At 39.0% G+C, this 23,084-nt stretch overlaps 2 protein-coding genes across 8 annotated transcripts in view; both read right to left on the bottom strand.

Moving 5' to 3' along the window:
• Impg2 (interphotoreceptor matrix proteoglycan 2) overlaps positions 1 to 9,050 on the bottom strand; it is a 66,898-nt gene extending 57,848 nt beyond the window's left edge. Inside the window, exons 1-2 of the mRNA XM_087897814.1 lie at positions 8,825 to 9,050; positions 7,591 to 7,818 (exon numbers count right to left, since the gene is read on the bottom strand). Of these exons, the coding sequence (XP_087753940.1) occupies positions 7,591 to 7,818; positions 8,825 to 9,050 (454 nt within the window). The remainder of the gene's footprint in view (positions 1 to 7,590; positions 7,819 to 8,824) is intronic.
• A 5,077-nt stretch (positions 9,051 to 14,127) lies between these two features.
• The window catches only part of Senp7 (SUMO specific peptidase 7), a 115,532-nt gene continuing 106,575 nt past the window's right edge, over positions 14,128 to 23,084 (bottom strand). For all 7 annotated transcript variants that reach the window (XM_087900824.1, XM_087900825.1, XM_087900830.1 and 4 more), the window contains 7 exons: positions 22,676 to 22,768; positions 22,031 to 22,155; positions 21,134 to 21,186; positions 20,184 to 20,227; positions 19,583 to 19,651; positions 18,398 to 18,548; positions 14,128 to 15,885 (listed from right to left, as the gene is read on the bottom strand). In XM_087900824.1, coding sequence (XP_087756950.1) covers positions 15,748 to 15,885; positions 18,398 to 18,548; positions 19,583 to 19,651; positions 20,184 to 20,227; positions 21,134 to 21,186; positions 22,031 to 22,155; positions 22,676 to 22,768 — 673 coding nt within the window. In that variant the 3' untranslated portion in view covers positions 14,128 to 15,747. The remainder of the gene's footprint in view (positions 15,886 to 18,397; positions 18,549 to 19,582; positions 19,652 to 20,183; positions 20,228 to 21,133; positions 21,187 to 22,030; positions 22,156 to 22,675; positions 22,769 to 23,084) is intronic.

Raw genomic sequence — 23,084 nt, 5'->3', positions numbered from 1 at the left:
TTAACTATGCTTCAAGGGAATCCAGTGCCTTTTTCTGGTCTCCAAGGGCACTAGACACAGGCACTAGACACAGACACAGGCAAAAAAATCCTCATTCATATAGGATAAAAAGTAAACATTTTCTAAAAAGATTACTTGCTGCTCTTAGAGGCCCTGAGTACTATTCCCAGCACCCACATCTGGCAGCTCATCACTGCCTGGAACTCCAGCTTTAAGGGGTTAAACACCTTCTTCTGGCCACTGCATGCACCCACACACATAGCATGCATGCACACATACACACACACACATAAATTTTTAAAAATTATATAATATTTGTAAAACTTTGCTGTGCGAAAATAAAAACTAATTAAACGTACTGGCCAACCATCCCAAAGCATAAAATCTGAAGGGCCATTAACATATCTGTTGCTTTTGCATCACTACGAGCACACTTAAGAGAGGAAAGATTGACACTGGGTCAATATTTCAGAGTTTCAGACCCTCATGGGTGAAGGCATGGTGATATGAACATATATGTCACCACAGTATGAACATATACATTGTTCAATGCCTATCCAGCTTTATTCAAAATAAAAATGTAAACAATCCAAGTACTTACTGATATAAAATGAAGGAGAAATTGACCATACAGTTAAGTCAAAAGTAAATTTGTTCTCTTAAGTTAATATTTTGTGTCTAGAATCTATTGAAATGCAGTGCCCAGAGTTTTATGTCCAGCATCAGAAACCATAAAACTATGCAAATCTACTTTCAATTCAGATGGGCCAAAGTTACTTTAAAGACGACTGTTGACAGTCTCTGGGAATGGTCCAGGGCCACACAACAGATGAAGACACAAGAAAGTCCAACCAAAGTCAATAAGGAAAGTGAGTCAGCTACTGTGGACAACAAGGAAAGGACAGAGCAGGCATCTAATCAGGAAAGAAGTAAAGCTTCCTTCATCTGCACAATAGAGCTGTGTGCACAAGTCCTAAGGAAGCCAATTTAAGATGCTCTGAACAAGTAAATAATTACAACGAGGTTTCAGAATACAATAGTGTATTATAATTTAAAAATTATATAACATTTGTAAACCTTTTGGTCATGGTGTTTATGACAGCAATAGAGACCAAGCTAGGAGCTTCTTTTGTTAGATTTTGTGTGTATGTGCGTGAATAGAGTTGTTTTATCTGTAATCTACCTCCCACATGGATCTTACTACACATTTAATATAATCCTATCACAATAATAGTTGACGTCTTTGTATACATTAATAGTTAATAGTAAAATTCATTTTTACTATAAGGATCCCAGCACTTGGGAAGCAGAGAGGCAGGTGGATCTCTGTGAGTTCAAAACCAGCCTGGTCTACAAGAGATAGTTCCAGGACAGGTTCCAAAGCTACACAGAAACCCTGTCTTGAAAAAAAAATACAAAATATAAGCAATAAGTTCCTCCCACTCAATCAGCAATACTGTTGCTTTCTTAGGATTATCAAAGGCCCTACAAGTCTTAGTGCTTACTAAGACCCTTTGAAGATATTACTATTACTAATATCACTCCCATTTCAATGGTAACAAAATAGAAGTTTGCTGTGCTTAATGGCTTGTGACAGTAATCCCAGTACCTGGGACACTGTGGCAGGAGGATTGTCACAAGTTCAAGGCCATCCTGAGGCACATGGTGAGTTTCAGGTAAGCCTGAGATAAAAAGTGAGACATTTTAAAGTATTTTTGAGAAATAGCATAATTCTCCGGGGGGTTGGAAAGACGGCTCAGTGATTACGAGTCTTTACTGGTCTTGAGGAGGAGCCAGTTTTGGTTTTCAGCACTAACACAGTGGCTCACCAGTTTGTAATTCCAGTTCCAGGGAATCTGGTGTCCTCCTTTGACCTCCATGGGCATCTGTCACAAATATGGTACACATACTTACAATACTTACATGAACAAAACACTCAAACAGTGTGGGGTGTGTGTGTGTGTGTGTGTGTGTGTGTGTGTGTGTGTGTGTGTGTGTGTTTGGAGTGTGTGTGTGGAAAGAAAAGAAGAACTTTCTTGGAGACACAGAGCCAGCAAACCTACAGATCAAATATTATAAGGGTCCCGCCAATACTAGAATAATCATTTGTTGTTCAGCTGAAATTCAAGTTTTAACCGAATGACCTACATTTTTATTTCTGAATCTGGCAGTGCTATATATACTTCATGAAAGAGTTATGGGCGGCTTCAGCCCATCCAACATTACTCCTGCAAAGAAGCTTTAAGCAAATAGAACCACACTCAGCTTTTTGAGTTCCCATACCCTCCAGAGCCACCGGGAAAATGTCAACTTGTTCTTCCTAGTAGGTACGGATGGCTCGTCTGTGGGCTTCCTGCAGATGTACCTCGCCTCTTTGAGCTGTCTTTGCAGCACCCCAGTGGTTCCGGTAAACTGTGCATTCATTTCATTTTGTTCTAATTTACAGAGATCTACCTGCCTCTGCCTCCTGACTTCTGGGATTAAAGTCATGTACCTCTTGGTCCAGCTGAGTTATATGATTTTTTTCTTGAAGTTCTGAGTTCTTTATTTTAGATCTAAATTCTTTGTTAGATATCTAACTAGCTAATGTTTTCTTCCATTCTATAGATTCCTTACTTGAATAAAAATTTCCTTGTCATCTGAATATCTTATTCTCTGCCCCTTGTCAGTTATGGGTCTCTGTGTTACCCACATCTACTGCAGATAGAAGCTTGTCAGATGAGGCTGAGAGGTAGTATCTATCTATTAGTATCAAGGTGAGTCATTAGGAGTCATTAATCACTGTGCCCATGGAATAGCATAATAGTAGTAGGTGCCTATGATGTGTCTGGCTATAGCTTGCCCTTATAATGGTGCCAGGTATGAGTTTTATCCTGTGGTGTGAGATTTAAAGTCCATTAGAAAGTAATTATCTACCAACAATGGATGAGAGTTCCCCTGTCTCCACATCCTCTCCAGCATAGGCTATCATTGGTGTTTTTGACTTTAGCTAATCTGACCGGTGTAAAATGGTATCTCATAGTTGTTTTGATTTCCATTTCCCTGATCGCTAAGGATGTTGAGCATGACCTCAAGTGTCTTTTGGCCATTCGTAGTTCTTCTGTTGAGAATTCTCTGTTCAGATCAGCACCCCATTTTTTAATTGGGTTAATTAGAGTTTTAGTATCTAGTTTCTTGAGTTCTTTGTATATTTTGGAGATCAGACCTTTGTCTGATGAGGGGTTTGTGAAGATCTTCTCCCAGTCCGAAGGTAGCCTTTTTGTCTTACTCACAGTGTCCTTTGCTTTACAGAAGCTTCTCAGTTTCAGGAGGTTCCATTTATTCATTGATTCTCTTATTGTCTGTGCTACTGGGGTTCTACCTAGGAAGTGGTCTCCTGTGCCTATGTCTTGTAGACTACTTCCCACTTTCTCTTCTATCTGGTTCAAAGTGGTCAGATTAATGTTGTTGGTGGAAATGCAAACTTGTGCAGCCACTGTGGAAATCAGTGTGGCGGTTTCTCAGGAAACTGGGAGTCAACCTCCCTCAGGACCCAGCAATTCCACTCTTGGGAATATACCCAAGAGATGCCCTATCATACCACAAAAGCATTTGTTCAACTATGTTCATAGCAGCACTATTTGTAATAGCCAGAACCTGGAAACAACCTAGGTGCCCCTCAATAGAAGAATGGTTTAAAAAGGTGTGGAACATATACACATTAGAGTTTTACTCAGCGGTAAAAAAACAATGACATCTTGAATTTTGTATGCAAATGGATGGACATAGAAAACGCTTTACTGAGTGAGGTAACCCAGACCCAAAAATAGGAATATGGTATGTATTCACTCATAAGTGGATTCTATCCATAATTAAAGGTTTTTGAACCTATTATTTGTGATCCTAGAGAAGCTAAATAAGAAGGTGAACCTGAAGAAAATCATGTAGTTATCCTCCTGGAGATTGGAAGTAGACAAGAATGCCAGGCAACCTCGGGTGCATGGGGGGGGGGATTGTTGGAGAGGGTTAGAGAGAAGGGAGTAGGGAAGGAATGGGGAAAGCTCGGGGGATTGGGATGGGGGTGAGGGAGGAAGGATGGATATGTGATCAGGGAAGTATATACCTCAACTAAGGGAGTCATTTTAGGGTTTACAAGAGACTTGATTATAAAGGGGATCCCAGGTCCAAGGAGAGATCTCCAGATTGTTCTCTGGACAGAGGAGAGGGTGCCTGAACCGACCTTGGCCCATAACCATACTGATGAATATTTTGCATATCACCATAGAACCTTCCTCTGGCGATGGATGGAGATTGAGACAGAGACAAACCCACATTGGAACACTGGACTTAACTCCCTAGGTCCAAACGAGAAGCAGAAGGAAAGAAAACGTGAGCAAAGAAGGCAAGACCAGAGGGAACCTTCACCCGTTGATGGATGGAGATTGAGACAGAGACCCACATTGGAGCACTGGACTGAGCCCCCAAGGTCTAAATGAGGAGCAGAAGGAAGGAGAACATGAACAAGAAAGGCAGGACTGTGAGGAGTGCGTTCACACACTGATACAAGGGGACTGATCTAATGAGAATTCACCAAGGCCAGTTGGATTGGGACTGAACGAGCATGTGATCCAACCAGATTCTCTGAATGTGGTCAGATTCTCTGAATGTGGCTGGCACGGGGTCTCTCTGAAAAGCCATTGACAATGACACTGGAACTTGTTTCCTCTGTATATACTGAATTTTTGGGATCCAGTCTGTTTGGATGCTCACCTTCCTGGACCTGGAGGGAGGGGGGAGGAACTTGAACTTCCCACAGGGCAGGAAACCCTGACTGCTCTTAGGGATGGAGAGGGATGAGGAGAGGGAGTGGGGGGAGTGGGAGGGTGTTGGGAGGAGGGGCAGAAATGGAAACTTTTATAAATTAATAAACTTTTATAAATTTAAAAAAAAATTTAAAAAAGAAAGAGAAAAAAAGAAAAAAAAGAAAGTGATTATCTCGGCCAGACTGGTCTACAGAGCAAGATCCATAACATCCAGGGCTATGAAGGGAAACCCCGTCTCCAAACAAACCAAAAAAAAAAAGGAAACAAAAAAAGTAGTTGATTGCTCCCATGATGTTCATGCCACTATTGCACCAGTGGGGATGTCTGGGAACAGAGTTCCCACAGCAGGATAGTGTAGGGAAGTCTGTTGCATGGTGGCTAAGACTGATGATTCCCGTTTCTTCCGATAGTGTGCATAGCACTGTCCAGCACTATGAAAGCTGGATAGGAAGGGATGAAGTGTTCAGGTCGGTACCAGCTTGATTCTGCCATTTTCTGGGATTCAGTTGTGTGGTGTCTTCAGTACTAGGTGTTAGCGTGGAGTCTGGAGGATAACCACGAGCAATGGCAGTGCCAGCAGTGATTGCTTAGCCTAAGGGAACAGATGGATTGCAAAACTCCAAGGCCCAGGGATCATTATGGAAAGGGGGTAGAAAGCCAGAGGTGGTGAAATGACTACAAGGAGACATTATCTTGTTGGCAGAGCAGGGCAGCTGCACACAGGAGCTCACAGTGGTTATGGCAGCATGCAGGCCCAAACCAGACCACATGCCAGCATAGAAGTGTGTGCACCTCCTGTGTGCTTGGTGCCCAAGGAGACCAGAAGAGGGCACCAGGTCTCCTGGGAATAGAGTTACAGTTGGTTGGGACCCACCACATAGTGCTGGAAATCACTATGGTCCTTTGGAAGAGCAATCTGCACTCTTAACACTAAACCTTATCTCCAACCCTTCCCCAGTTTTCAAAAGCATAGGAGGTATTGTTTTCTACCATGATCATAATAATAACCATAGTATAATGCCTGGGTCAACCACTTACTTTTCTGAGGTCCCTGCTCTTTCTAATCTTTTAATTATTTCTTTTGTTTTTTGAAAGGGTAATGTAATTATCATTTCTCCCTTCTTCCCTCTCCTCCCTCCAAATACTTCCACATACCCTTCCTTGCTCTCTTTCAATCAAGTTCATGCCTTTTTTTTCATTAATTGTTGTTACACACACACGGGGGGGGGGGAGATGTATGTGTATATTCCTAAAGATATAAGTACAATTGTTTAGTATGTATAATGTTATTTGTATGTATATTTTCAAGGTTCCTTTTCAAACCCAAAAATAACAGCACCTGTTTTTTTGAATTCATTATTTCAAGGATGTTTCCTTTTTCTTTTTGTTGACCTCTTATTTTTAGCAGTACTTCTTGACTTTATAAAAATAAGAGCAAAACAATCACAAAACAGAAACAGATTCCCTAATGGTTGGCCCTTCCTCTTTACTGTGGAACAGACAGCTGAGGCAGCTGGACATTCTGTTCTATTTAAAGTTAAAATCCAGCCGGTGTAAATCATCTTGATACATGACCCACTGTCGTTCTCTGGTCCTTCATGTCCTCAGTCACTTTGCAAGTTCACTTCCTACCTAGGGTCCTACATTATACTTCTAGATCTATAATTCCCTTTTAACAAATGAAAGAAGAGCCAGGTCAAGGATGATGGTGCACACCTTTACTCCCAGCACTTGAGAGGCAGAGGCAGGTGGATCTCTGAGGCCAGCCTGGTCTACAAAGTAAGTTCCAGAACAGTCAGGGCTATTACACAGAGAAAAAAAAAACTCTGTTGTTTAAAAAAAAAGAAAAGAAAAAGGAAGAGAAGAGCTATTTCCCAAGTAATAGCCTCAAATACAATCAAGACTAGCATATTCACAGGGGCTGCTAAAACACTGTGCCACGTTATATTAACGTATAACACTACATATATGAAATGTTTTCACTGCCATTAAATTTTTATTTTTTAAAAAACTGTAGTGTAGAAGAGAATGTTGAGGAACAGAAAACTAAGATAATGAAGTAGCAACTGAGAAAAACAATTGTACAACCTAGTGCCAGGGGAAGTAGTGAGTGCCCAATAAACAAATGGATGAATGTTTAATAGGACAGTCCTGGTTTTACAATCATTTCATTATCAATCTCTACATTTAGCTTAGTAACATCACAATCATATAATAGCACTTTTTATTGGCTGTTGAATACATAAAAAGCAAAATTTGATAAATCCTTCAAATGTCTGAGGCATATGGACAGTGTTCAATTAAGGAACGTTAGCAAGTGTAAGAAACATAGTGTGAATACACATGGCAGAAGATTTGGATCCGAGGATCATACTGCCTAATCAATAAGACAAAAGCCAGGGGAGACCCCTGAGGGAAGAGTCATCTATGGCATGTCCAAAGTACACAATCAAGAAGCCCATTATATTTTCATCTATAAAATAAGTAGGAAAGCACGGGAGTCTTTGTTTCTAAATATGTGCTGTGGGTATGTATAGGTAAATTGCCACAATGAAAAATAAAAAATTATATTTAATCTATCCAGTAACACAGTAGTGCTTTCAATGACACTAAAAAAATAGATATTTTCTATTACAATAATTTACACTTTTCTCTCAATTTATATTAACATGACTAAACCCATTTCTCACTAATATTTGGTTCATTTTCACATTTTTACTATAAAAGCGCAAACAAATGTGATGGTTGAGTATCATGAAGGAGTCCAAGGGTTTGGCTATCTGCTTACCTCGGGCTTTAAAATACTTCACGTGGTTGGCCACCGCCTCCGTAGCGCTTTCGTTGGGGCAAACTTTGACTCCATTTGGGAACAGAATCGATCTCCGCCTTCTAAGCAGCCACCTGCTCTCTGCCTTTGTGGGCTCCAAAAACTGCCTGTTTCTGGGAGGCAGGGAAGGGTCAATGGACTTCTCAGGCAGGAGCAGGGAGACTGCACGCGTGGGTTCTTGTATCACTTCTGAAGAAAAGATAGTCTGTTAGTACGGAGAACGGCCTGGAAACAGAACCGGGGGCTTCCCGGGAAGAAGAGGCAGGACAAAAGGCAGCAAAGAGAGACAAGCTGACGTTTGCTCCAGTTAAACCTTTCAGACAATGCTCGAAACACACGCGTGCACATCGAAGGAAGACGTACTCAAGCTTTTTCCCATTTACCTAGTAATCCTTTAATTCAAGATTGTTTTTAAAATAAAGTACACACCAAATTTCAGCACAAGGATATAAGCTTTGAACTAGGAATTATTACCCAAATCATGGGAGATGATTTCTTTTTTTTTCTTTCTCTGCTTAGTTTATTTTTTTTTCTCAAAGTTTATTAAAATACAAAAGTTTCCATTTCCGCCCCTCCTCCCAACACCCTCCCACTCACCCCACTCCCTCCTCTCCTCCCTCTCCATCCCCAATAGCAGTGAGGGTCTCCCGCCCTGTGGGTAAGATGATTTCTAAATCTAAAGCAGTTCAAAAAAGCAATAGTAAAGACTAATAGTCATATTGTCCAATAACAGCAATGTCAAATATTACTATTTTGACTATATTAAAGGTACTCAAGAAAACAAGTATTAGTTTTGAATTACCTGAGAATGATACAAGGTTTCCTCCTGCCACAAAAAATATCAAAATACCCAGAGAAATCTTCCCTAAAAGAAGAAACATAATCACTTAGGCCAAAACCAAAGAAATGAGATGACAAAATTAGCACCCGGAGTTTGGAGGTTTCCACTAACAAACGTTAACAAGAAAAAGCCTCGCGGTTAAAAGTCTATGTCTGGGAGCGGGCAACCACTCTACAACCATTGTCAACTGACATAAGTTTAAAAAAAAGAAAAGAAAAACTCGTCCTTTCAGAGTAGCTCTGGCTTCTTTTCTGACTTAACAGGGACACTATGGAAGCAGGGAGGTAAGCTAATTAGGACAGATGGGCAGAGAGAATTCTAATCTAGCCACCTAAGCGCCTTAGTAAGCCCCACCTCCCTTTACAAGCCCTGCCTTTGCAGTGTGCTTCATAGGCCCCTTTTCTCCCAAGGCTCTGACTCCGTGGTCAGAAGTGGTAGACTTACACGTTCTCTGTGTTTTCCTAAGACAAAGACCTATAAGCCAGAAGTGCTCATTTTCCTGCATAGGAGAAAATCCTTTGTAACCACTTCCTTTACCTTCTTCCTTGTGCACCGTGAAGGAATAATAAAGGGAGCCCATGGCGGAGCTCCTGAGAGAATTAACTGATCAACTCATTTCACCCACACAGCGAGACTTAAAATACCGCCTGGCAAATATTGAGCGTACAACATAACAATGTTAAAAATAACTGTTGCCAAGTTTTCCATCAAACATGAAGTTCCTGCCATCTTAGACGGCAGTGGAAGAATTCACCATGAAAAAGGCAGAAAGACGATTTTTTTCGAAGCAGTATGAAAAAGCCAGAGCGGGCAAGATAGCAGGGAGAAAGTATCTACCAAGAATTTTAGGGGCTGTTTTCATGGGGTTCTGTAGACAGTGAGGTATTTCCTTGGCCTCGTGCCGTAGAACTGTTGTCAAATTGGTTAGAGTTGACTACTTCTGATGGCCTTCCCATTGTGTCCTGAGGAAATAACAGCATATTCTTGGGATAAAATAGTTCAACATAGCCCAAATCGGCATTCACAGGATATTCACCATGAACATGAAGAACTCTTAGTTGACAAATGGTGTCCTCCACCAAATGGAATCTTATAAAATTCTTTACTAGTAAAGATTTTCATCTACCTAACCAAATAGAAAGCAACAAAGTTAACCAAAAAGTCCCCGTGGGAGCTTGGGATTACTATTTAAAAAAAAAATTAGTTTTACATATTCTGATGAAATTTTTGAAAAACATTTACTATCTAAAGCACGTGGCCCTTAGAATCCTTAACTGTGTCACTGTCAATGTTCTCATGGCATGGGAAGAGATTATCAATTATGTGACAGCCTCAAATAAATATTTCCAGCCCTTCTAAAAAGCTTTAGTGCACAGTGATACCTATAAAATGCTAGTATTGCTAAGAAACTTGAAAACTTGAATAAAAGAGGAAAAGTTAAAAAATTTTCCCTGGGTGGTGGTGGCACAAGCCTTTAATCCCAGCACTCAGGAGGCAGAGGCAGGCGGATCTCTGTGAGTTCGAGATCAGCCTGGTCTACAAGAGCTAGTTCCAGGATATGTCTTATATATTTGTTGATGATTGCAAACACAGGAACACATCTGAATTAACAAATGCTGGTGGGAATTATTGTTTTTGTTGGCCTACTGCAAAGAATGAAAAGCTCCTGAGAACCAAGGCAGTCTGAAAAACACTGCTGTACTTAAATTGAGAAAACCTTCTCAAATGCAAAACGTTTCCAGCATTTGATGGCCTTGTAGTCCATGTGTACGTGGGATAAAAATAATCAAACTTTTATACAAATTTCTAGGAAGGAACAGAAGGATGAATTATTCTGTATGATTATTCCTTGAGCATAAGTGTTACAAAGGGCATTTTAGAAACAGGAGTAGCAATTTAAGTGTTACTTGGAAATGAATAATCACCAGAATACTAGCATGAGTGGGGACAGGCCTCTGAGATCCCACCCTTGGTGAAAGAGTTACTAGCAATTGGTGGCTGGATGCTGGGGGAATGTCACTCTCCTTTGGGGTATGGCCACTAGTAGACTGTCAGTGCTCCAGTAGAAGGCCCCCATATCCATGCTGACATGGGAAGCATTAAATTAGACCAGGGAGCTATCAATCAACAACAACAACATAAAAAAAAAGGTCATGAAGTCAGGTGAGAGGGAGGGTACTGGGGTGTTGAGAGAGATGAAGTATTTGCTTTCAAAAGAGGAAAGAGTTAGTGTGTGCGTGTGTGTGTTAATGTGGGAAGTCCTTCTGCATGTGTTGCTTTTATTGGCTAATGAATAAAGAAGCTGCTTTCGGCCAATGGCTAAACAGAGTAAAGCCAGGCTAAAAGAGATATACAGAGAGAGTAAGCAAAGTTAGGGAGAAGCCATGGAGCGGCCAGGTGGGACCTTAGCATGAGGTTCCAGCTGTCGGCTCACGTTTCTCCTCTGGCAGCTCCATGGCTTCCATCTGACTCCGCCTACTTTCAGTTTAGTTTTCCCACCTAGCTCTACTCTGCCCTATCGCAAGCCAAAGCAGCTTATTGGTTCATTAACCAATAAAAGCAACACATATACAGAAGGACTTCCCACACCAGTGTGTGTCTAGCAAAATGTTGGATAACAGACTGAGATTAAGCATCACTTGCTTGGGACTAGAAATGCTGCAGTTACAAATTATGTCGAAAATCAAGTTAAAATGAACACATGAGAATGATTAACCTATTTAGAAGCAAAACCAAGCCAGGCAATCAGTTCTGACTTGGGTTTCAAAGTGGCATTCACATCACAAAACAATAGTCCATTACCTGGTTCCACATATACCTTGTTGAAAAATACCACACACTGTTGTTACCATGGTAACTTTAAGTAAAGTACATCTTCAACTGAGGTCTTCTTGACCCTTTGCTTTCTCCAGTCTCCCGAAAAGAATACACTTTTACAGATGAGGACATTTGAATAAACATAGGCCACGGGGACAGGAGGCCTCATATACAAAGAACCTTGTCTTCTGACATGTGATAACACACGATGACATGTCATGGGCAGCGTTTACAAAATCCCACAGAAATATGCCAGTTAATGGAGCAGACATACAGCATGAGTGAGCAATTCTGTACTGCGGAGGAGGCATGGAGGATAGACAAACAGACTGGAACAGGATGAAGACGGCTCTATGACACACTGAGGCGTTTCCCTTCCTGAACCCCCCCCCATAACTAAATAAAAGGTGATTTCTAAGACGTTTAAAACTTTCTCAGGCACTACCTGATTGAGCAGGACTTACAAAATCTAATAAAAAAAATCGTCCCTCCACCCCAATCTCAAGAGTTTTAAATTAAAATTTGTGATCTTCTCTACAAATAATCTCTAGCCCTTAGCATGCGTTTCACTGTTTATTGCCTCTCACCAATATCCTATGCTAACAAAGCTTCACCCACTCTCAAAGAAACTCTATTTTTACCAAATTATTAGACTTGTTTATCTGTCCAGAAACGAGTGTTTGCTTTCAAAAACAAAAGAGCTCGTTTCTTAATTTATGACTAGTGTATTCATCTGTGTGCGCACAGGTACATAACATGTATGTGAGTGAGCAGGGCACAGCAAAATGTGGAGGCTGGAGAACAACTTATAAAATCAGCCATCTCTTCCCGCCTTCTCATGGGTTCCAGGAACCAAACTTGGGTCACTGTGTCCTGGTTAGTTTTTACGGTCAAGTTCATACAAACTAGTCACTTGGAAAGAGGGGGTCTCATTTGAGGAACTGCCCAGATCAGACTGACCTGAGACCCTTGGGGAGTTATCTAGACTGCTGACTGATACGGGAACAATGGGCTTGGCCCATTGTTGTGTGCAGTACCACCTCTGAGAGGTGGGGCTAGGCAGTAATGAGAAGCTAAACAAATAAAGATTTTAAAAAATGTTTAAAAATTTAAAAAAAAAAGCTAAATGAAAAGGAGGACTATGCCCCAGTGGATGGCCCCCACATCCATGCTCCAACAGGAAGCAGTAATTAGACCAGGGAATTATTAATAAACAATAAAAAGGGCATGAAGTTGGCTAACAAAAGGAATGGCACTGTGAGCATTTGCTATGGAATATTATTTTAACTATGCAAAGGTGTGTTACATTTGCTTACGTTGAGGAATATTACTTTAATTGTGTAAAAGTGTGTTACATTTGTTTATGCTGTAATTACTTAAAAATGGAAAGATATGGTGCATTTGTTTCACCTTGCTGCCTAAGGCACCTGATTGGTCTAATAAAAAGCTAAATGCCCAATAGCTAAGTAGGAGAGGGACAGGCAGGGCTGGCGGTCAAAGAACAAGTAGGAGGAGAAATCTAGGTTGGAGAGAGAAGGGAGAAAGACAGGGACAGTCCTAGGAACAGGACTGGGACCAGCAGCCAGGCAGTTGTCAGCCAGCCATGGAGACAGCAGGAAAGTAAGATAAACAAAACAGAAGGAAAGGAAGGTAAAAAGTCCTGAGACAAACAGATGAAAAGAAGCAAGATGATTTAAGTTGAAAGAGCTAGTGAAACACGCATAAGGCCAAACATTCGTAAGGAACTAATTCACAACTAAGTTTTCGTGTCAGGATTTGGGAGCTGGTTGAGGCCCCAAAGAAAGCTTGCTACAGGCATTAGAAGAGAGTAACAGTAAATGGATATAAAATCAAAATGTATAAAACTTTCAATTAATAAATACCAAGTTAAGGATTTGCTTTCAAAAAGGAAAAATTTTGTCTTTTGTGTGTCTAGCAAAATGCTGGCAGAGGAATTGATCCAGCAGTGTTCTTCCATGGTTTTTGCTTCAAGTTCCTGCCCTGACTTCTTTCCCTCGAGGGCTGTGACCTGTAAGCAAACGATGACGCAAACCCTTTCCTCCCCAAGCTGGTTTGGTCATCGTGTTTACCACAGCAACAGAAAGCAAACTAGCACACCAGGCTCACACAGCAAATGCCTTGACCCACTGAGCCCCATGACCCCGGCGTGCATTTTCACATGTGTACTGCCATTAGGTGATGGGAGCTAGTGGGAGCTGGGTATCATGGGACATACCTGGGAGCAGAAGAGTTGCATGTGTTGGATCTTAGAATATTTGCAAATGCATAGCTAAATCTTGAGGGAAGGGGCCAAATCTATGCACGATATTCATGTATGTTTCATATCTACTCTTCATACATATCCTGAGCTCATTGTATGTGATATTTTTGTGTTTTGACTGTCGCCCATCACAGGTAAGAATGGAATTTTCCACCTGTTATGTCATGCTCATGCTCAGAACACTTCAGATTTGGGAGTATTCTAGATTTGGGCAACACTTCTCTAATTAAGTTGCTCAACTTGAAGTATTATTTTCCTTTAAACAAAAAGACATTCAAATTAACTGTATACCTGCTAAAATGTGAAAAAAATTTAAACATCCAATTACATGGTATATACAGTACACAATAGTTAAAAATACAATTCTAGCATAATAAACATAAATATTTATGTTTCCTATATACTCCCCATATCCATCCTGAGGTAGTTATACCACTTTTTTAGAGTTTTGGTTGCTATCCACCACCACAGGAAGTGATTTAACTTTTACCCATCAAAGAGGTGATCATATCACCCATTTCTAGCAGTGTTTCATATTTAAGAAAAGATTACACCTCAATTTAATGAATTGAAAACATGTTTAATATAAAATGTTGACATCCTCAAATCATTATTTCTACATGAATTTAGGAAAACAAACTTTAAACAGTCTCCAAAACATGATGGACAGTGGTGTTCCTTTGAAAAACACACAAACAGAAAAGGTCAGAAACTACAAGATCTCTTATACACTTGCTTTCCAAAATTAGATGTACAAAACAATTAACAGCCACTTTAAAAAAAAAGTTTCTCGCTAACATACATAAGTTGGAAATGAAATATGCAGTTAATAAGCACTTTCATGGAAAATCTCCAAAAGCCATGTATCCTGAACAGTGCAAAGAGAGACAACCAACAAAATCTGAGGACACTAAGGCTAACTGGCACCCCAAGTCACTTGATTTTGAAATAAAACCTTCAGACTTCTTAAGTTTTATTTTAAATTGCCTTTGTTTCAAATGCTTTACAACAGTTATAGCTGTAAATCCAAGAGATATTTAAAATAATATTCTAAAACCCATTATCTGGGAAAACAATATGATCGTATCTCCCAAAAAATATTTCTGATAGCATAAGATTCTAAAACGTTTAATAGATAATACCACCATCATCACATAAATTCAGTAGAATTGTTACCTGAATATTTAATAAAATATTGGGTGCTGTATGAATGAGATCCCTGGGGGATCATAATCTTTAGAAACTATAACTTAAAAATATAAAAGAAATGAGAAATCTGGCTTTGCAAATGAATAGTGGGTAACCAAACTATAAAATTACATATTTGGTTCTAAATAATAAATAGAAGTTTAAAAGTATTTTCTCTGTTAAAATTATGAGGACACCAATTTTATCTTTTATAGAAACTGTATACACACATTCTAGGGTAATGTAGGAATGAATATTTTTATAGCTATACCCCAAATTAATAAAGCTTAGCTACATAATTTTTGAAAATTTGGTACTTAAAATGTGTTCCACATTTTATCTGAACAAATGAACTCACTTCTTAGACCTCTCTATGTGACATGTAAAGAAGGAGGGGAGGGGACAGTTGGGGTGGAGAAATTGCACATAGCAATTGAGAATAATAAGCTGCACTTTGAAAGGGTAACTTTGTATCTAATGGTTTTCCTTTTCTTCATACTATACAGAAGGGATGCCGTGAATGGCATTTTCTGAAGCCTTGATACTAAGTTCTTTTTTAAAAAAAATACACAGTATTCATACTGCATGCTTGAGCTGCAAAGAACAGAGTTACAATATGATGTGACTTGCCAACAAATCTGACAAGTACTGGGGCTGGCACCAGGGAGAACCCACCTCCCATCAACACCCAGTCATGTGGAAGTACAGATCACATAGGTTTATTACTTACGAAAACATTCCCACATTACATATGCTATTGCATAATCCAAGCATATTTAATCATAAAAATATATTTATGAAATTTTAATTTCTATCTTATAAGTGTGTCTATGACACCTTCCGCTGTGAAGCCTGAAGTCTCAAACAAGATACCATATACATTTCAACAATTTATAAACTACTGCAAGTTACTTTCTTCTCTGTAAGCTGACACAATGCTGGTAAGCTGCTTGTCAGTAAATTTAGAGAGCATGAGCCATGTCTGCACAGACTAACTACTGCTGCCCTTCTGTTGCTGCAAATGAAGCTTCAAAATGAGCTCTCGAATATCTTCCCGCTTGGTCTTTATTACATGGCGAGGAAACCATTTCTCCAAGTGAATTGGGAGTTCAAAGTTAACAATGGGATCCTAAAAAGAGAAAAAAAAGAATGGTATTAGTGTGACATCATGATTTCAATTTTTTTTAATCTTACTTTTGTAGGAAATGAAAACATGACACCTTTCAAAAATCAACAGATTGTTGCACACCGTACCACTGCACTCACATAAAGCACAAAATTAGTTTTCAGTTTCTCAGCTGGGTAACCATGGCCACAATCAATTTTATACCATTTTCATAAATTGCTAACTTCTGAGCATTAAAATGAAATAGTCTACTCTGTTACACTGCATGTTTGAGTGGTGTCATAGCCGGTAAAGAGTGACTCAGCAGAACTCAGAAATCAGATGCTTTTGGACACATGTTAATATTGTTGAACTATTATGGAGAAAGCCCTGGTAATAAAGATTTCCAGAGATATAAACATGATAAATCCCACTAAAAGTCGTCTTTTAGGGTAAGAAACAGCTTTCTGAACTGCTATATTTCCACGGTGTTAATTTAATGGCAAAGTTAAATTGCAACTAAGAAGTTATTTCTCCTGTGTTAACTTTTTTTAGTAGCTAAGGAAGGCTACCCTTAGCTGGTGTTCATAAATCTGAAGGCTAATGTAAGAACTTACATCTTGGAGAAGGCAGTGAGAGGATGGACTCTATATGGGCCAATGCCTAGAGTGGTATATTATTTGTGCTTTAATACATAAAGCTTGCCTGAAGATCAGAGGGCAAAGCAGTCATACTAGTCAGTCATACAGGCCAGGGAGTGGTGGCACACACCTTTAATCCCAGGACTCAGGAGACAGAGGCAGATTTGAACTCTGTGAGTTCAAGACCACCCTGGGCTTCACAGATTAAATCTGTCTAAAAGAGAAACAGATCTCATACAAAGATGATTCCAGCACTTAGGATCCATGCAGTAGGGAGGTAGAGACAGGAGCAATATGGCTGGGCAGAGAGAGGATTATAAAGGGGAAGACAGGCACTCAGTGTGGTGTGGAGTCTGAGGATTCGTGGAGACAGGATCTCACCCCTTCGGTCTGAAGATTTCGTAGAGGTAAAAGGTCTCTCTAGTGATTGACTGCTTTGCTTTTCTGGTCTTTAGCTTGAACCTCATATCTGTCTCTGGGTTTTTGTTATTCGTGCTACAAATGCCTACATGGTGATTTACTGCCTGATATTTTTACTAAAATTTGTACCGTTTTCTTTAGGGAAACCCACTGCTTCCTCAAGCCTCTGTTTTTAACATGCTTGATGCTACATCATTACACAAAACATAGGTTTAGAATTTTTAGCTTCTCCCAGAAATTTTACATGGTGATTCTGTATTTAACCTATATTCTGTATTCTATCAAGGCTACACAAAATTGGAATTATGAAACAAAGTAAGAAAACGTCACTAATGAAGCCCACTGGATATTCTAAACCTTAAATCAAAATCTACTTGGAAACAATGCTAGAGGGCCAGAACTGTCAGCATATAATGAAGTCCCAGTGTGGAATACAAGGGGAGACTAAACACAATTTTAACAATTATGTGATAAATCTCTATAATGTGCACCATCTTTTACTATGCAGTATCTTCCTCCCAATATTAAAGACAAAGGAAAATTTGAAGTGCAGGCAAGAATTCTCTACAGAGACCTCTGGTCAAAAATATATCTTCCTAAGAAACACTGCTAGTAACGACAAAACTAGACAAGTTGGTGCCATTTAAAAACTTGTATTTAGTTTCTCTGCTAAGTAAATACTTTATTTGCATAAAGTTTCTATAAGTTAGAAAACCACAGCCATGCTTCTCATTGTTTCCTCAGCTATGAAGTAAATAGGTATTTTTCACATCTGGAAAATTTTCTTTTAGTATTTTATCTGCCCTACTGGCACCTTCGCTAAGCCTTCTGGGACTCCAATTATATAAAAATGAGACCTGCATCCTATCGGACTCGGCTTCTTCTTTACATTCTATTACTCCAGAACTACCTGTGGATACTTTCTGTTTCTATCCCCTGCTACAGCTGGTGTGCTCCAGGTATGTCCACCCTGCAGCCCTAAAGTCACGTGCATCCCAGGACAGGTATGAATGCAGCACAGGGCACAGGGTAGTGTTGTATTGCAAAAGGCTTATGTCAAAAGGTTAGGTCGCCGGCAACCCACCCAAATGAGGGTCTTAGCCTTTTAAGTGAGAGTTCTCTGTTTCTCATCCTCCTGGCTCAGTCACCTAATGGCATGTACATACATGTATCAACCACATTAAGAACTCCACGCAAGTTCTTAATAGACTGCTGTATGTTTTCAACTCTAGAAAGTTCATTTGATATTTTCTGTATTTCATGTCTTCATCCATTTTGTTCATCTACAACTTTGATTTAGCATAACAATCATGTAATTGCAAATGTCTCATATTCTCCTATCTGGGTCACTTGTGACCTCCATGTCTTTTCTGTATGTCCTTGCCTAGTCGCATTTTCCTGCCTCTTCTTGGTCAGAACTTTGTAACTGTACATTAGTAACTGTGAGTTAGAAGGAAAGTCTGATCTGCACGCACCTGGAAGAAGCTCTCCACGTACTGTAGCAAATAGACCCCACAGTCGCTGCTGTTGTCCTGCTTGGGGACCTTAGGGCACAGGTCCACCATGCTGGTTTTACTGAATTCACGGTGAGTTTTTCGCTTAACTTCCCACTCTACTTCTAGATACCTGAAATAATCAATAAGTAAAGTGACTTGAGTGGAAATCTTGATCAATCCGCAACACTTTCTACAAAGGAAGAAAATCTCTCCTTGACAAATCTGTTGCTTCAGATTAAATTTCCAAAGACAGAATTTCAACAACCATAATTTGAGCCTTCACAAACACTACTGTGAAGAGTGATGGAATTTTCATATAAAATCTAAAGTTTTTTAACAACTTGGTGTTCACAGCTCAGATAATGCAAAACTATTTATACTTTGAAGTAAGCGAAAACATGGCTTTTAACATTTGTTGTTTTCAGCACCTATGTCAATTCCTCTCTGGTGCCAATAGGTAAGGACACTTTCTATCCAAGTTTCTTGTTGCGAAAGAAGGTTCATGACCTGGGTTAGAGCCCCAGGACCCACATGGTGGAAGGAGAAAACTAAATGTACAAGCTGTCTTCTGACCTCCATACCTAGGCCTAGGCACAAGCGTGCCACCGTCCCACAACTCATCCGCATGATTTTTAAATTTCTGTAAAAAGATCCCCTTTCCCCACCTCCCCCATACATGCACACATGCACACATACATACACAAACAGAAATTTACAGGTCTCCACTTTCTTTTCAGGTTTTACTTTTAATAATCACTAATACCTGCAATTTTACATAAAAATATGGTTTTGTTCAATTACAAATAAAAATTTTGAATTTACCTTTGACAAATCTAAATCCTTCACTAATAACACATAAGAGAAGACGCTGCTGGCGATCAGATTTTCAGGTTCATTTAAGTATATGCTAAAAATAAAATTACTAACATGGTGTTATCTGTTTTTCCACTGTGGCCACGATCTCACTATTATAGTCCACTGTCCTACAGAGTTGACCTTGAATTTATGGTCCTCGTGCCTGTTAGGCTGTAACACTGCCTCTGAGTGCTAACATATGCCAACCAACCCCACATCTCCAGGACTGTTTTTAGTAGAACTTAAGGTAGTTACCAAAGTTCTGAGATTTTAGAAAACAGACTGAAGGTAAAAACTGTCATTACTTACTCTCGTAAATTCTGAACTGTGTTTTGTATAGAAGCAGCTTTCAAGGAATCTAGTATGAGAATGCATGGCCTTTAAAACACAAAGAAAGAAATCAAGATAAACAGACTTATATAAAGATGGATACCAAAGTACAAGCAAACAAAGAAGACATCCAGGTGAGTGAGATAGTTCATCATGTTATTGCCTGTAAGTCTCATAACCTGACTTCAATACTGGGAACTCACATGGTGGAAGAAGAGAACCAATTCCCAAAAGCTGTCCTCAAACCTTCACATGTATGCTATGTCATAGACACACGTGCACACACAGACACAGACACACACACAGTAAATATATAAACAAAACTGAGATGGCTCTTTGGTTCAGAGCACTTGTTCTTGAAGAAAATATAGGCTCGGTTCCCAGCATCCACACGGCAGCTTACAAGTGTCTATAACTTCAGTTCCAGGGGGTCTTCTGACCTCTGCAGTGACAACAGGCATACATGTGATATGCATATACACATGCAGGCAAAACATTCATACACGTAAAATAAATATATCTTTAAAAATATATAAATATGATTTTCAAACCTTTATATATTATTATAACATGTACTTACCGTTTACACATTTTCTTTGGTACTGACATACTCATCTCGGTACTCTGAAATAACATGAATTTTTGTGTTTGCAATTTAAGCTAGTTTAATACATTAATAGCCACTTATTCCTTAAAGTGTTTCAAATACTGAAATTAAATTTTCAAGTAAAAGTTCTTTCTCACCAGTTAGCTTCCAAACAGATCATGCTAACTCCCATTTGCCAAAACTCACTGACTAACGAACTTTTTCACACTGACCTCACGTAGATGCTTTAACCGGGCCTATGCAATAACAGACAATTTTATTTTTATTCATGTATTATCTTAAAGATAAATAAGATAACTTGTGTCTGCACTCTTTCTGCAACTCAAATGAGGCTAGAGAGACACGTTTCTTCCTTTGAAGCACAAGAAACGGTTTTAATCTGCACTTGGTCTGAGCCGCAGGCTAAGAAGCGATCCAGGAATTTATCCAGGATGAGAGGAAAAGCAGTAACAACTGTGAGCTTTGCTGACAATGGTTTTGCTCATAAATTCCTGACTTAATAGACCAAGCTGATTTTTCTAAAGACCACGATAGTAATGTTGTTATTTTTTTTTTTTTTCAAAGGTGGCTGGAGAGACAGCCGTGGGTGCTGGGAACCGAACTCTTATATTTTTGGTTGTGAGCCTAGCCTGTAACGGCTGAGCCATCGCTCCAGCCCTAATGCTGTTATTTTTCTAAAGGACACACAATAAATCTCTGAGAGAGGAAGCTGACACAAACTAAGCAAGTCAGCAAGAATGGTAACTTCATGTTCTTTCTCAAAAATTGTTGAAATAATCAAAAAGGAGCACAATTTAATTATAAGCCATTAATCCCATCTCCATCCACTTAGGCATAACATATTTTATTATAACATATTTTATAGCTAAGGTTGTCACTGTTAAGAGTCTTCCTTTCTCCAAGTCTGCGCAGAACACACTTACCTGGGACTCCTCGGCACTTGCGGACGCCGCTGAAGTGGGACGCAGATCACTGTCTAATAACAAAGAAGTCACTATGAGTCCTTGGTGTGTGTTAGCACAGATAACTTAGATAATCTGAGCTTACAAGATCTATCCACAGTACTAATTAAAGAAAAAATAGTTCCTATGGTCAGTATTACGAGAAAACTTAGTCAACGGATAAAACTGGTTAAGGGTTGGCTGTTATCACATGATATAGAAACCTCAGAACCAAAACCAAAACAAATTGACTGGGCCCATTTCCTCCCAAAAGACTAACTTCAAATACAGCAAGCTAATAAAAATGTGTATGCTAATATGGAGGGTAGTGAACTTTTCACATCATGGTTCTAACTTTTGAAGCTCAAAGGATAAGAAAGGGCAGAAAATAAACAAATGTCCCCACAGTTCCCCCTCCTCAGGCTCTAGATAGCATAAGTGAGAAAAGCTATTACCAATTTTGCTTGCTATTTATGTTACAGCTACAAAACATTTAATTTTTTATTGTTTTTTCAAAGAAATAGGCTTATTTTCTTACTTAAAATTTCATGTCACAAGAAAATTATAGAAGAATTTCTATAATTTCTATTAGCTTTGTTCTGAATTACTAGTATATAAGAAGTGTTAACTTAGAGACTGGAAGCTATGCATGAAGAGCCATACCATGAGTTCTGAGTCATGTTAGCAAAGCTAATCTCTTAAAATGCTATAATAAAACTTAGCATCAACAGTACAGCATTTTGTATAACATTGGGTGTCATGAGAATTTCAAACATTTTGTACTCCTTTTAAGAAAATAATAAATAGGTAGGCTGTTAACTTCTTATTGTTTCGATCAATCTGCTTGCTAATGGGATTATTATTAACAATGCCTATCACCTATTATTTTGTTGTCATGTTGAGATTGCTGATCCTGGGACTGTTGGGATGCAGTTTGCGGACAATCTTCATACACAGCTTCTTCTAACCATGGAAAACAAATGACCGCGAGATACCAGTGAGACCTGTTGAAAAGAACGGCAATTCCAATAACACGCCAAGTCTACACAATGCAGAAGACTTTTCTAGAGCTCCACCTGTGAGATCAGACGTGATAAACTTTCACTATTAAGATATCGCATCATGGAAGATGGAGCACACAGCCCACACTAACAGTCCACACTAACAGACACAATTTACAGAGCCATAAATGAACGTTTGTAATGCACTGTCCAAATAGCTCAAATGTCATCTACCTTCAGAGTTTTATTTTCAAGATCTCTATTAATAAAGAGACCAATAACATCACTTTTTTGTATCAGAACTTAAGAAATGTATTCTCTTCTGATATTTTTAGTTTATAAAATATTTCTTAAGACAAAAAATTAATTGCTTTGGTTATTATAACATTGAAGAAATTTATCATTTTTCTAATAAAAACTTAAGTGATCTTTGCATTTATATATATGCCATACTTTTTATTGATTATACCTCAAGTAGTTTTCTTGAATTCTAACTGGTTTTCAAATAATCAAAAGTACTCACGACTCATTTACAGGTACAAAGATGTAGTCTTTATTAAAGATGTTTATGTGACGAGTCCACGTCCTCACTCTCTTGTGTCTTCTCTGAGCCATTCTAGGAATACGAAAAACATGCAGATTTATTTTAAAAGTTGTGAGGTTTATTAAACCACTGACTTCAAAGTATATAATTTAATATACCAGAAATATATTTAACTGTTCTTATGTCTGACTGCGATAAACAGTAATGGAATAAACAGAGTAAAGGCAGCACATTGCTAAATGTTTGGTAGATCCCAAAGTGGCTGAAAACTGATCATATACACATTCAAACCTAACTCTTTCTGCTTTGCTCCACTTAGGGATTATGTAAAGTATCATCAAACCTTAACAAAATTACCCAACAGTTCTCTCTATGGTACGTGGTTTTT

This window comes from Myodes glareolus, chromosome 2, assembly GCF_982192425.1.
Source record: "Myodes glareolus chromosome 2, mMyoGla1.1, whole genome shotgun sequence".
Classification (NCBI taxonomy): Eukaryota; Metazoa; Chordata; class Mammalia; order Rodentia; family Cricetidae; genus Myodes; species Myodes glareolus.
Note: the sequence above shows the minus strand (reverse complement) of the source record. Positions and strands in the feature narration are given on the sequence as shown.